At 52.9% G+C, this 13,101-nt stretch overlaps 1 protein-coding gene across 5 annotated transcripts in view; it reads left to right on the plus strand.

Annotated features, from left to right (window-relative positions):
• The window catches only part of UBE3B (ubiquitin protein ligase E3B), a 45,492-nt gene that overhangs the window by 27,029 nt on the left and 5,362 nt on the right, over window positions 1–13,101 (plus strand). For all 5 annotated transcript variants that reach the window (XM_018061098.1, XM_018061099.1, XM_013970741.2 and 2 more), the window contains exons 19-24: window positions 1,478–1,597; window positions 5,944–6,120; window positions 6,229–6,339; window positions 8,127–8,264; window positions 8,617–8,682; window positions 11,871–11,929. In XM_018061098.1, coding sequence (XP_017916587.1) covers window positions 1,478–1,597; window positions 5,944–6,120; window positions 6,229–6,339; window positions 8,127–8,264; window positions 8,617–8,682; window positions 11,871–11,929 — 671 coding nt within the window. The remainder of the gene's footprint in view (window positions 1–1,477; window positions 1,598–5,943; window positions 6,121–6,228; window positions 6,340–8,126; window positions 8,265–8,616; window positions 8,683–11,870; window positions 11,930–13,101) is intronic.

The following is a 13,101-nucleotide window of genomic DNA, read 5'->3' on the forward strand; positions in this document are numbered from 1 at the left end:
AGGTGGGGTACAGATGAGGGCGGGACCGGGGGATCGGGGAGCAGGGGACGGGTCTGCGACCCCTCAGTGCCAGCGGACATGGGGGTCTGGAGCTAGAAGAGCTCCATTGGTGGGCTGGAGGTGGACTCAGCACACAGACGACACGCGCAGCTCCTCACTGCATTCATGGACGAGGACGAGGTAGTCAGGGAGCCAGAGGGCCCTGAGGCCTTGGGGTGGGGAGCAGCCCCCCTTCCCAGGATGTGGTTTTGGCCGCTCCTTTTTCTGTCACAGCCGTACATACTTACTTCTGAGTGCTCACAGGGTGATCAGTGAAGCGTGTCAGCCTCCCCTCGTGCCTAGTTATCCATTATTACCACTGATGTTGTTCTTACAGTGTTTGTATTTAACAATGCTCTTGACTTTGGGGAGATTTCCATTTTTCAAAAAATCAGCTATGGTTGGAGCAGTCATTTATACATTCTGCTGACATGATTTGAGTGTGCTATTATAGGGTGGGGTCAAAGGTAATGTGCTCCTAAGGGAGCCTGTCAGAATCTTGAGAATGCAAGAGGCTTCTTTTTATTTATTTTTAATTTTTTTAACTTTTTATTTTCTGTTGGAATATAGCTGACTGACCACATTGTGAGGGTTTCAGGTGGACAGCAAAGGGACTCAGCCATACCCATCCACGTGTACATTCTCCCGAGAGGGTCTTTTTTAAATGATGGTTGATGGAGAAGGCAGTGGCACCCCACTCCAGTACTCTTGCCTGGAGAATCCCATGGACGGAGGAGCCTGGTGGGCTACAGTCCATGGGGTTGCAAAAAGTTGGACACGACTGAGCGACTTCACTTTCATGGCTGACTCATGTTGAGGTTTGACAGAAAACAGCAAAATTCTGTAAAGCAATTATCCTTCAATAAAAAGTAAGTTAATTTTAAAAACTAACTAAATAAATAAATGATGCTTGAGAAATATTACTCTAGGACTGCAGTGTGCTTGAGAACACAGAGGAGGCGGATAGAAAGGTCAGGGGCTTTTATACAGTAGGATCATTGAAAATGTTTTCTGCCAGTGAAAAAAATTCTGTGAAATGTTTTTTTAAATTCACGCTATTGATTTCCTCTAGAGCAGGCACGGTTATATAAAGCAGCCTCTGTAACTCGTGCTGCCGTTGGATTTTTACGGTGAATTATTGACTGAACGTGGAGAATGATTTTCGCTCAGACTATTCTTAGCCAGGCGCTGGCTGCAGCCAGACCGCTCCTTCGGGACCCTTTCTCCCTTGGCACGGATTCAGCTATCTCTATAATCCCCAGGAGCAAGTAGAGGAATGTTCACTCTTCTCAAAAGGCACTTCCCTCCCTTAGTGCACATCAAAGCGTCCCATTCGGGGGGCCTCTCCAACGCTTAAATTTCGTTCATTTTGGACAGTGCGTTTTCTGGGATCCTCCACTGTTGACCCCGTTTCCGGTCTCACCTTTGCTCATTTCAGAGAGTTCTCCTGTTCCGAAGTATGGTGACCAAGGAGAAAGAGACACTGGGGCTTGTGGAAACCAGCTCGGCCTCCCCGCACGTCACCCACATCACCATCCGCCGGTCCCGGATGCTGGAGGTGAGGAGCTTGTCGATGAGTGTGCTCAGCCGCAGGGCTTCTGTTTCCAGTGGATGACCCCTGAATGCTTCTGACCACTGCTTGACCTGATGACCCTGAAGCCGGGGCTCTGGGAGCAGGAGACGCCCGTTCGTCCTGCCAGATAGCCTGAAGACTGCTTAATTAGACATGCCCTCAGTGCTGGAGACCCCCTGCACAGCGATTCCCTCCCTTTCCCCCAGGAAGTGAGAACAGCCTCTCCTCTACAGCGAGGACAGACAGGCTCAGGTCTGTGCTGACTCCATTGTCCCAGCAGGCAGTCTGTCCCAACAACCAGCTATGAGTGTGGAAGCTGGAGTGCTGGGCGTTAAGTTACTGAGCTGTCCTGGGAAACCCGTCCATCACAGGACCCCAAGTTCTCTGTGGACATAAACTTAGGAGGTGCACGTGAGGTAGCCCACCTTCGCCGGACCTAGCGTCCAGGGTTCCCACCACACAGCAACTTGATGTGACTTAAAAATAGGTGCCTGCCCTCGGAAGACTCGCCTCCCCACGTCAGGAAGTTGTCCTCGTATGTTTTGTTGGAACAAGACCCTGGAACGTGATCATCCTGAATGCAGGCACCTGCAGTGTCTGTGTTGCGCCTGCCAGCCGCTCCCCCGGGTTGCGTAGTGCACAGCCTGCCCATCTGTGCTGCTGCGCGTTTGGTGACTGAGCCCCATGTCCCCGCTCCCAGGAGCGGCTCGGCCTGTTGGTTTGCCTACACTTGCTCTTTGGACTTCCACCCACTGCACTCCGGCCACAGTGCCTCATCAGCACGTTCTGCAGGACAGCAGGACAGTCACGCGACCCCAGGTCAGCACAGGGCCACATTGCCAGCCGCCAGCACCAGGCATCCACGGCGGCCCTTCCTCCCCACCTGTTTGCATTCCTGCCTTGGGCTGTTTGCGCCTCATTTGTCCCTCCTAGAGTACTTGTTTGAGTTTTCTGACCACTGGTGATGGACGCTGACGTCTGCTGGGGAGAGACAGCGTGTGGTAAACAGACAATTTTGACAGTCATGGGCGGAGGAGCCTGGTGGGCTGCAGTCCATGGGGTCACTAAGAGTCAGACACGACTGAGCGACTTCACTTTCACTTTACTCTTTGATGCATTGGAGAAGGAAATGGCAACCACTCCAGTGTTCTTTCCTGGAGAATCCCAGGGACGGGGGAGCCTGGTGGGCTGCCATCTATGGGGTCGCACAGAGTCGGACATGACTGAAGTGACTTAGCAGCAGCAGCAGCAAAAGTAGAGATAAGAAATATAAGTCCCCCCAGGGGCCCGGCCAGTCACGGGGATGAGTAACACTGGCTGACAGTGTCTCAGTGCAGGGACATTTTTTTGCCTGCCAAACAGATAGAAATATTATCCCCTTCCCCTGTTGTTTCCTGTTTTTGTTGGAGCCCAGCCCTTGTACTGACCCCACGAGTGCCTGGATGAGTGACAGCTGACAACCAGCCTCAGTGTTGGGGCACAGGAAAGGGTTGGCAGGTGGAGAACACGCACCCCTGAAAGAGGCCGCCTGCATGTTGCCTTGTGGAGATTCAGGCTCCATAATGCTCTGACTTTTTAAGAGAAGACTCAAATTTTAGGGTTTTGAAGCCCACAGATCCTTGTGTTGTGAACTAGTCAGTTTTTGTAAACCATCTGGAAGGTCGGCAGTCTTCCGGGGACCTTTCTGCCCACTAAACTCAACCCGCGGGCCACCAGAGTGTTCAGCCTCTGCTTCAACTCAAGGGAGAGAAAGCCCGATTGTGTTGTAGGAACTCGATTCTCCAGCAGTTTCTTCTTTGGGCCTGGATGTACCTCTCCTGTCAGACTCCTCCATCCTGCCGCCCGTCATACCCACTCTGATGTGGCCAGCACAACGGGGCATCTGGGTGGTGGAAGCTGGTGTCTCATGAGAGTGACAGAATCCCCACCGCCCGCCTCAGATGTCCCTGAGAGAGTCACCCGCTTACCCCAGCCTGCTCTTTTCAGCACATTCCCCAGGGGCATCAAAGAAGGGGAGGGCTGTCAGGATTTTAGGCAAAGTCCGTTTTCCTCTTTTAAGCTCCTGTGGGATAGATCATGTCATTAAATTGAACCCTGGTGTTCATATTGAACTGGGAAGGGGAAGGGGTCATTGACTCAGTTACCTCAGTTCTCAAGACTCAGTGGTTCAGGTCATTAGAACTCGGGAGCCCAGTGACCTTTGCTTGGCTTGGACACAAGAGGGCATCAGCAAGCTGATACTCACCCACTGATCTCCTGGGCATTTATTCTGTCCCCTTGTTTATGGTTTGTACTGAAGGTGAGGCTTGTGTAGGAGGTTTCCAGTTAACAGTCTAAAGTCCTGCAGGAAGGCCTCCCCTCACAGGGGTGAATGGGGGCCAGATGCCAGCATTTCAGAACTAGAAGGGACCGTAGACACACCGTCGTCTGCCTCACCCCATCAGAGGCCAGACTGAGGCCAGAGGAGCTCAGTGACAGCGCTGAGCGTGGAAGCCGGTGCTCCTGTCCCCCGCCTCACCTCCCTGCACCCCTCACCTCCCCGCTCTGTGCAGGGCACAGATGGACTCTCGAGAGGGGGCAGTGGGGTGCAGTAGGAGGTGTGTCAGAGGAGGCAGCGAATTCCTCTCTGCAGTATTTCAGAAGGAGGCTAATGTGGGGCTGGTCCATGGAAATTGAGCTTTGAGTCCAGCACACACTCCTGGCGCGCTGGCTATGCACTTGGCCGCTTGCTGAGGGCTTACACAGGGACCATCCTGTTGTGTCTGTATGTCACTGACACACCTAACTCGCTCTGAGTTAGGCAGGCATGTTTAGTGCAGGGTGGAGAACCTGCCTTTCCTGCGGGGCCTGTTAGGATTCTCCCCGTCCCCTACTCAGTGCCAAGATCATTATCTTATGCTTAGGCGGAGTGACTTAAAAGCCCCGGCAGCTGCATGGTGACTTCCTGTTTTTTGCTTCTTTTCATCCAACTTAATGGTTTTCACATTTCACAGGCATAAAAAGTCCTTTTCAGGACCGTGCGCTCAAAATCGAGTTCTTGTTCCTTCAGGGGACTTCAGAGGTAATTTTTCTTCCTTGCTCGCTCACTTTGGAGCCTACCTCCTGAGTAAGATGGGGGCCCTCATGACCCAGTCCTTTGGGTCAGGAGGTGAGCACAGGGGAGACGTAGTTGGCAGGAAGGGCTCCTCAGAGCAGGTCCGGCCATACCAGCCTGTGTGCTCGGTGACAGGGCGGCAGGTGGGCCGGCGAGCAGGCACTGTGGAGAGGGCCTGTCTGGCGTCCGCAGGGCACCTGAGAGCACAGCACTGGTGACTGAGGGTGAGGGGTGTGTTGGGGGGCCAGTGCACAAGAGGACGGATGTGGCAACTGATTCGTAACCTGTTCTGGGACAGTATCTGAAGACACAGGTTTGTCCCTGGTTAAGCTGTGGGTCTTCTCACGCCAGGCCAAAGGACTACCCCCTGGGCCCTGTCCTGTTCCGAGCACTCTGGAATGAAAGCCTAAGCAACTTGCCCGTCAGTGCCCACATGCCAGGAATCCGTTCAATGACAGGATCAGGCATCAGGAAGACCTCAGCAGATCAGAACCAAGAGAGAGACTGAGTGTGGCGATTTATCTAGCAGGAGGACACTGACGTCACATCCTAGGTTCACATCGGGCACAGGGATATGTGCCCAGTGGCTCCGTCTCGGGCGTGGACTGCAAGCCGGAGGTGCTGAGGCTTCCCCTCCCACTGCCCCTGCCCTCCCCCAGGCCCAGCATCACCCCTGCACCCATCTCCCCACTTCCCACCAGCCCTCGGCTTTGCTTCCAAAAGAAAATCTTCCTAAGACAGAAAGCCAGCCATGTCACTCTCTGCCTAAACCCTTCTGTGGCTCCCCAGCGCTCTCAGGTTCTAACCTAAACTTCTCAGCAGGACTCACAGCCTCTCCTGATCTGGGCAGAGATACCAGGAGTTGAGTGGTGAGGGACTTCTTTTATTCATCTCCCAGAATTCATCTTGTCTTTGTCTCTCCCATCCTGATGACCGAGAGCTTGTCATCACGCATCTGGTCTAATTTGTCCATCTCACTGCTAGGCACCCTCCCAAGGGCAGTCTCCCCTTGCCCAAGAGTGGTAAAGCCACATCCCCCAAAGTGAATTCCTCTTCTACCAGGCTCTCATCTAGAAGCAGGTGAAAACCGCTGGCTCTCCTCAAGCCCCCGTGCGTCCTGACACATTTCGTAATGCGCCGGGAAGGCTGCACTCGGGGGAGAGGGCACTTTGAGGAGCGAGCCCTGAATTATGCAGGGGCCTTGGGTCCCTAATGGACTGTAATTCTGCCCTTGCAGGACGGCTACGAGCAGCTCCGGCAGCTCTCGCAGCACGCCATGAAGGGCGTCATCCGCGTCAAGTTTGTCAACGACCTCGGGGTGGACGAGGCCGGGATTGATCAAGACGGTGTTTTCAAGGAGTTCTTGGAAGAGATCATCAAGAGAGTGTTCGACCCAGCACTCAATCTGTTCAAGGTATTTAAAGGGCGCGAGCATGCGGTGGACGGCAGCCAGACTCAAGGTGACAGATGAAAAGTGGAGGCGTTTCACCTCCCTGCCCCTCCCCATCCTTCTGCCTTGCAGACGACCAGTGGAGACGAGAGACTCTACCCTTCGCCCACGTCCTACATCCATGAGAATTACCTGCAGCTCTTTGAGTTTGTGGGCAAGATGCTGGGGAAGGCAGTGTACGAGGTAAACATCTTAAGGACCATTGAGCTGAAATGGAAAATAGAATGTTGTAAGTATTGAGGGCTTCGTATATGTGGAGGTGACCAGACGCACGTAATGACAATTACCTGTCATGAAGATCAAGTCAAGGACAGGGACAGGGACCAACACCAACCGTGTTCTTGGCAGTGAGGTGGTGGATAAGAGAGGTGGTTACTGGTCGCTGTAGGTAGTAAATGAACTGATACAGGTGAACACCTCCTCTGGTGGCTGGCAGGTCAGGGCTGCCAGCGCCGCTGTTACTAGGAGGGAGGGTGTCTGAGCTTCCGCTCCTCGATGTCATGGATTTGGGGTGGTGTGGACTTCCCAGCCACCCTGGGAGCCCACCTGGCTTCTGGTCCCCCTCCCCTGAGACCCCCCTTCCCCCAGCCATCAGAACTACCTCCAGGTGGTGCTGGGTCACCAGCCCTTCTGGTCCTGCTCCCCAGGAAGGAAGTAAAGCCACCGCTCCAGCCCATCACCACCTGTCCTCGTGGCCTTGGCAGTGGACTCCAGAGGGGCAGGGAACCGTTCCCCTCTCACCCCAGGGGCTGACCCCTGAGCCACACCCACATCCCACCCGTCACAGAGGCCAGGACACCCTCCAGAGGCACAGCCCGCTGCGGGCCCAGCTGAGAAAGGAGGCCATGTGGGCCAAAAATGCTTTGAGTCTCGAATAATACATCATTCCCCCTGTGTAAACGGCCCCATCCACGGCCTCAATCCCTGCTATGATGATGTCAGAGGCCCCGTCTGAGTCCAAGTCCCCTCCAGTCCTCCTCCTGCCTGAACTGGTTAGGTGGCCTTCTCTGTGCTTCCGTTTCCACGTCTGCAAAATGGTAACGCTTCTCAGTTGATCCCCCTTTTTTAACAAAACAAGCAAAATCCCAAGGCCCCTCCTGGTCGTTTGCCCTGTTTTTTTCTTCAAATGTGTAGCTGTGACGAGACCCAGAAGCATCTGGGCCAGCTGAAGGCATGACTTCCTGGCTTTGTAAATGTCCTCCCCCACTTCCTTGGCTGAGTCTCTGCCTCCTCCCTCTCCAGCAGCAAGGACACCCCGGGCCCAGTGAGGAGCGGCCTGTGTTCACTCACTTCCCCCTCGTGATCCTCAGGACAGGGTGTCGTGGGGTCAGCCTGCCTCTCCCCTCTCCGTCTCCCTGATCCGCACACTCCCAGTCCTGGCCGTGTCTCTGCCTCCCAGCCATTCCCCACAGGAAGTACAGATGCACAGGCCCCTGCCGGGAGCCCTCCCAGGGCTCAGGAGAGAATCCAGGCTCCGGGAGGCTCGTGAGCACTTCCCAGTCGGGCCCTGCTGCCTCCCTGGCCTCCCCGCTCACCCCCTCCCTCACACACCCTCCTGTAGCCAGATCTGCATCCAGCCCTGGAGCACACCTATGGGCCTTGTACTCAGGGCCTCACACTCAGCTACCCTTCCTCCTGGAAGTGTTCCCCCACCCTGCTCAGTTAACCCTTGAAGCTGAGGCTCTGCTGGCGTGCATTTACAGATGAGCAAGCTGGTACCCTGTGGCCTGGCAGCTGAGCTGTGTGGCTGCAGAGCCGAGGCCCTCAACCACTGTACCTTGGGGTCCCCACAAGGCACCCGGTGGTGTTGTAAGTGCTAGGGGGCATCGTCATCCAGAGCGAACATCTCGGCAGTGTTTAGAGGTGTCACTGGGGCCCTCGGAGCCCCCTCTGCAGCCCGAGCTGCCCCGATGAGATCATAAGATAGGGTCCTGGGCAGCAGGTGGCAGCTCCCGCCTCCTCTCTGGCAGGGAATTGTGGTCGACGTGCCCTTTGCATCCTTCTTCCTGAGCCAGCTGCTCGGGCACCACCACAGCGTCTTCTACAGCTCTGTGGATGAGCTGCCCTCTCTGGACTCGGAGTTCTACAAAAACCTCACATCCATCAAGGTCAGTGTGGAAGGCAGGATGGCCTGGCTGAGTGCCCACAGGGACTCAGGGAAGGGACACCCACAGGCAGGCTCCAGCTCTGCCTGGCTGCCGTGGGAGGGGCGGGATTGCCTGCCATGGAGAAGTAGCCCACTCCCTAGTCGCGGCAGGCCCTTGTGTCCTGAGCACTTCCTCCCGAGACTGATGCTCGCAGCCTCCTTCCTGCAGGGGATGAGGGGCCCCTTCCTCTGCTTCAAGTCTCATGGCAGCCACAGTGGTAGCCGTCCAAGCAGATACCGTCAGAGGAGTGTTAAAGCCGTCAGGGCTGTAGGACTCACCAGCCCCTACATTGTCCCTTTCTCTGTTGCTTTAGCGGTACGATGGGGACATCGCTGACTTGGGCCTGACGCTGTCATATGATGAGGATGTCATGGGCCAGGTACGTGGGCTTCTCCGGCCGGGCTTTCTGCTCCCTTCCTCCTTTGGCTCCCTGAGACCTGCCCTCAGTTCAGTTCAGTCACTCAGTCGTGTCCAACTCTTTGCGACCCCACAGACTGCAGCACACCAGGCTTCCCTAATCATCACCAGCTCCCGGAGTTTACTCAAACTCATGTCCATCGAGTCGGTGATGCCGTCCAACCATCTCATCCTCTGTCACCCCTTCTCCTCCTGCCCTCAATCTTTCCCAGCATCATTCGTATCAGGTGGCCAAAGTATTGGAGTTTCAGTTTCAGTATCAGTCCTTCCAATGAATATTCAGGGCTGATTCCCTTTAGGTTTGACTGTTTGGATCTCCTTTCTGTCCAAGGGACTCAAGAGCCTTCTCCAGCACTACAGTTCAAAAGCATCAATTCTTCGGTGCTCAGCTTTCTTTATAGTCCAACTCTCACATCCATACATGACCACTGGAAAAACCATTGCTTTGACTAGACGGACCTTTGTTGGCCAAGTAATGTCTCTGCTTTTTAATATGCTGTCTAGGTTGGTCATAGCTTTTCTTCTAAGGAGCAAGTGTCTTTTGTTTTCATGGCTGCAGTCACCATCTGCAGTGATTTTGGAGCCCAAGAAAATAGAGTCTCTCACTGTTTCCATTGTTTCCCCGTCTATTTGCCATGAAGTGATGGGACCGGATGCCATAATCTTCGTTTTCTGAATGTTGAGTTTTAAGCCAGCTTTTTCGCTCTCCTCTTTCACTTTCATCAAAAGGCTCTTTAGTTCCTCTTCACTTTCTGCCTTAAGGGTGGTTGGTGTCATCTGCGTATCCGAGGTTATTGGTATTTCTCCCGGCAATCTTGATTCCCGCTTGTGCTTCATCCAGCCTGGCATTTTCCATGATATATTCTGCATAGAAGTTAAATAAGCAGGGTGACAATATACAGACTTTACATACTCCTTTCCTTATTTGGAACCAGTCTGGTGTTCCATGTCCGGTTCTAACTGTTGCTTCTTGACCTGCATAGAGATTTCTCAAGAGGCAGGTTAGGTGGTCTGATATTCCCATGTCTTGAAGGATTTTCCACAGTTTGTTGTGATCTGCATAGTCAGAGGCTTTTGCGGAGTCAGTAAAGCACAAGTAGATGTTTTTCTGGAACTCTTGCTTTTTCGATGATCCAGGGGATGTTGGCAATTTAATCTCTGGTTCCTCTGCCTTTTCCAAATCCAGCTTGAACATTTGGAAGTTCTTGGTTCACATACTATTGAAGCCTGGTTTGGAGAATTTTGAGTATTACTTTACCAGCATGTGAGATAAGTGCAGTTGTGCGGTAGTTTGAGCATTCTTTGGCATTGCCTTTCTTTGGGATTGGAATGAAAACTGACCTTTTCCAGTCGTGTGGCCACTGCTGAGTTTTCCAAATTTGCTGGCATGTCAAGTGCAGCACTTTCACAGCATCATCTTTCAGGATTTGAAATAGCTCAACTGGAATTCCATCACCTCCACTAGCTCTGTTCGTAGTGATGCTTTCTAAGGCCCACTTGACTTCACATTCCAGGATGTCTGGCTCTAGGTGAGTGATCAAACCATCATGATTATCTGGGTCGTGAAGATCTTTTTTGTACAGTTTTTCTGTGTATTCTTGCCACCTCTTCTTAATATCTTCTGCTTCTGTTAGGTCCATACCGTTTCTGTCTTTATTGTGCCCATCTTTGCATGAAATGTTCCCTTGGTATCTCTAATTTTCTTGAAGAGATCTCTATAGTCTTTCCCATTCTGTTATTTTCCTCTATTTCTTTGCATTGATCCCTGAGGAAGGCTTTCTTATCTCTTCTTGCTATTCTTTGGAACTCTGCATTCAAATGGGTATATCCTTCTTTTTCTCATTTGCCTTTAGCTTTTCTTTTCTCAGCTCTTTATAAGGCCTCCTCAGGCAGCCATTTTGCTTTTTTGCATTTGTTTTTCTTGGGGATGGTCTTGATCTCTTGTCTCCTGTACAGTGTTACGAACCTCTGTCTATAGTTCATCAGGCACTCTGTCTATCAGATCTAGTCCCTTAAATCTATTTCTCACTTCTACTGTATAATCGAAAGGAATTTAATTTAGGTCATACCTGAATGGTCTAGTAGTTTTCCCTGCTTTGTTCAATTTGTCTGAATTTGGCAATAAGGAGTTCATGATCTGAGCCACAGTCAGCCCTCGGTCTTGAGACCTGGCCTACTCTGGTGTTTTCCCCAGGATACCCACAGACTCTGTCTGTCTGTGTGTCCTTCTTCTCTGCCTGCCCCACCCCTCTCCCGCACTGCCAGGCAGGAGGGCGCTCACCTCCCCCCTGCCATGACCCAGCCTGGACCTGCTGGCCCCCCATAGAGACCCTGCTCTACTTCCAGCGCATTTTGGGGTGATACTCGAGGGAACAGTGACTCCCGCTTTTCGTTACCATAGTGAGGATTAGCTGTTCCAAACGGAGGATTTGGACTGGGATGGGGCCGAAGCCTCCGAACAGGAGGGACCTCTAACAGAAATCCTGTCCTTATTCCTTCTCAGCACGAAGAGCAGAGCAGGGAAATAAAGACCCTTGAAGTTATGGTGGCAGAGGGGCTCCCCCTAGACTCGCTCTGTCTTGCTTTCCCCCACAGGGCTCCTGGCCCCTCCAGTTGGATCCCTGGACCCCTGCACCAGCCCCAGTGTGCATGTGGTCCAAGGGCTGCCCCGGAGCTCATAGTACGAGGCCAGCTTCCCAGGGCCTTAGCAGGGTCACTGCGGCTCCCCAAGCTCACTTTCCTCAGCTCAACAGGTGCTGCTTGTCGAGTGAGTCCTTGCTGGGGCCAGCGTCGTACCTTCACCATACTTTCTAACAGCGCCGCTGTGTCCCAGGGCATGGTCAGCATGCCACCGCTTATTACCCATTTTCTCGTGCCCTTCACTAACATGCTCCCCTTCCACGACACCCCGGAGCCTTAATACACACATGTGAACGAGGATGAGAGGAGAAGGAACCTTTCCTATTGATCAGGCAGGGCCTGCTTGTTGATATTTAGGCCCTGACTTTCTGTGGAAATGATTGTTCCCACACACCGCTCATCTTCCTCCTGTGATTATTGTGGATGTCCGTGTCGCGCCTTTCGTCTTCGGGAAGCCTTACTTCCTCATTAGAAATCTCTTGAGTAATTGCTCCCCTTCCTTTCCTCCAGCTTGTTTGCCATGAACTGGTTCCTGGAGGGAAGACCATTCCTGTTACAAATGAAAATAAGTGAGTATGGCAATTAAATTTTTAAGGTCACCACTTGAAAAGACTTCATTCTGGCTCTCCAGGCTTACTTTGATAATTTATTAAGATAGATTGAAGTAGAAAGAGGCCGTAAATATCATAATGGAATTTACTGGTTACAGTTCATAGGCCGAAGTCATATTAAATTCGATTTGCAGAATAAGAATTGACAATTTATTTTTTTGCAGTAGCACTTCTAAGGTCAGAGGCACCCAGGCAGCAGTGTTCCTAGGAATTTAATGACGGCTGTAGATGCAGACAGATGGGTTCTGAGCCGTTTGGGTGTGCAGCCCCGAACCCAGAGGGCGCAGAGGTGGAAAGACTCCTCGAAGGAGCAGATCATTTTGGAAGGAGGGTGTGTGGCCATGGTATAAAATGCTGTTATCGAAAAGACAACAGTGATGAACTCAGATGCAGCAGACAGGTCCTCAGTCGTGGGGAGACCCCGAGGCCAGGCAGCCTTGTCCCAGAAAGCAGCGTTTTATGAGTCTATCATCAGCGGTCCCTCAGAGCACAGCCCTCCAGGCATGTCTGCACCCAGCCCTGCTCTCGCCTGACTGGTCACAGGACCTGGCACAGGGAGTCGGTATTGGCCCTTCCATCAGTCTGTCAGTCTCCTCCTGTGAGCAGGCCCAGCTGAGCATCTGAACTGCTCATCTGAGCTTCGCTGTCTTCGGTGATGGGTGAGAGCTTAGCCCTGCCCGGTGAGTCACGGGGATCAGATGCACGTCACAGCCGCTGTCCCGAACATCACGTCCCTCTCGGGTTGGATCGGTTAGTCCCCGCACTCAGGTAGCTTTTATTTATTTAGACTGTCAGTACAGCGGACTGAATCATCACGATTGATTGATTCTCGTCATGCAGTTTTGGCTCTTGGCCTCGGGGCCTTCGTGTGACGACAGCTGAGAAAGATCAGGGACCACAGGGTGGGAGGAAGCTGCCTGGGGGTGTCAGAGAGCAAGGTGGGTCCTGAGCCTGCCTACCACGTGCCTGCACCATCCCTCCAGAGGGCTTCATGCAAGAGCACACGCAGAGTATCTTCAGGGATGTCTGGTGCCACAGAGGGCCTCAATCAATGAGAGCAGTGACCCCACCATCGTCACATGTATCCCCCCTCAGGAGGGCCCTGTTTTGCCAGGCATGGCACGGGGGTG

The sequence above is a fragment of the Capra hircus genome, chromosome 17 (assembly GCF_001704415.2).
Source record: "Capra hircus breed San Clemente chromosome 17, ASM170441v1, whole genome shotgun sequence".
Lineage (NCBI taxonomy): Eukaryota > Metazoa > Chordata > Mammalia > Artiodactyla > Bovidae > Capra > Capra hircus.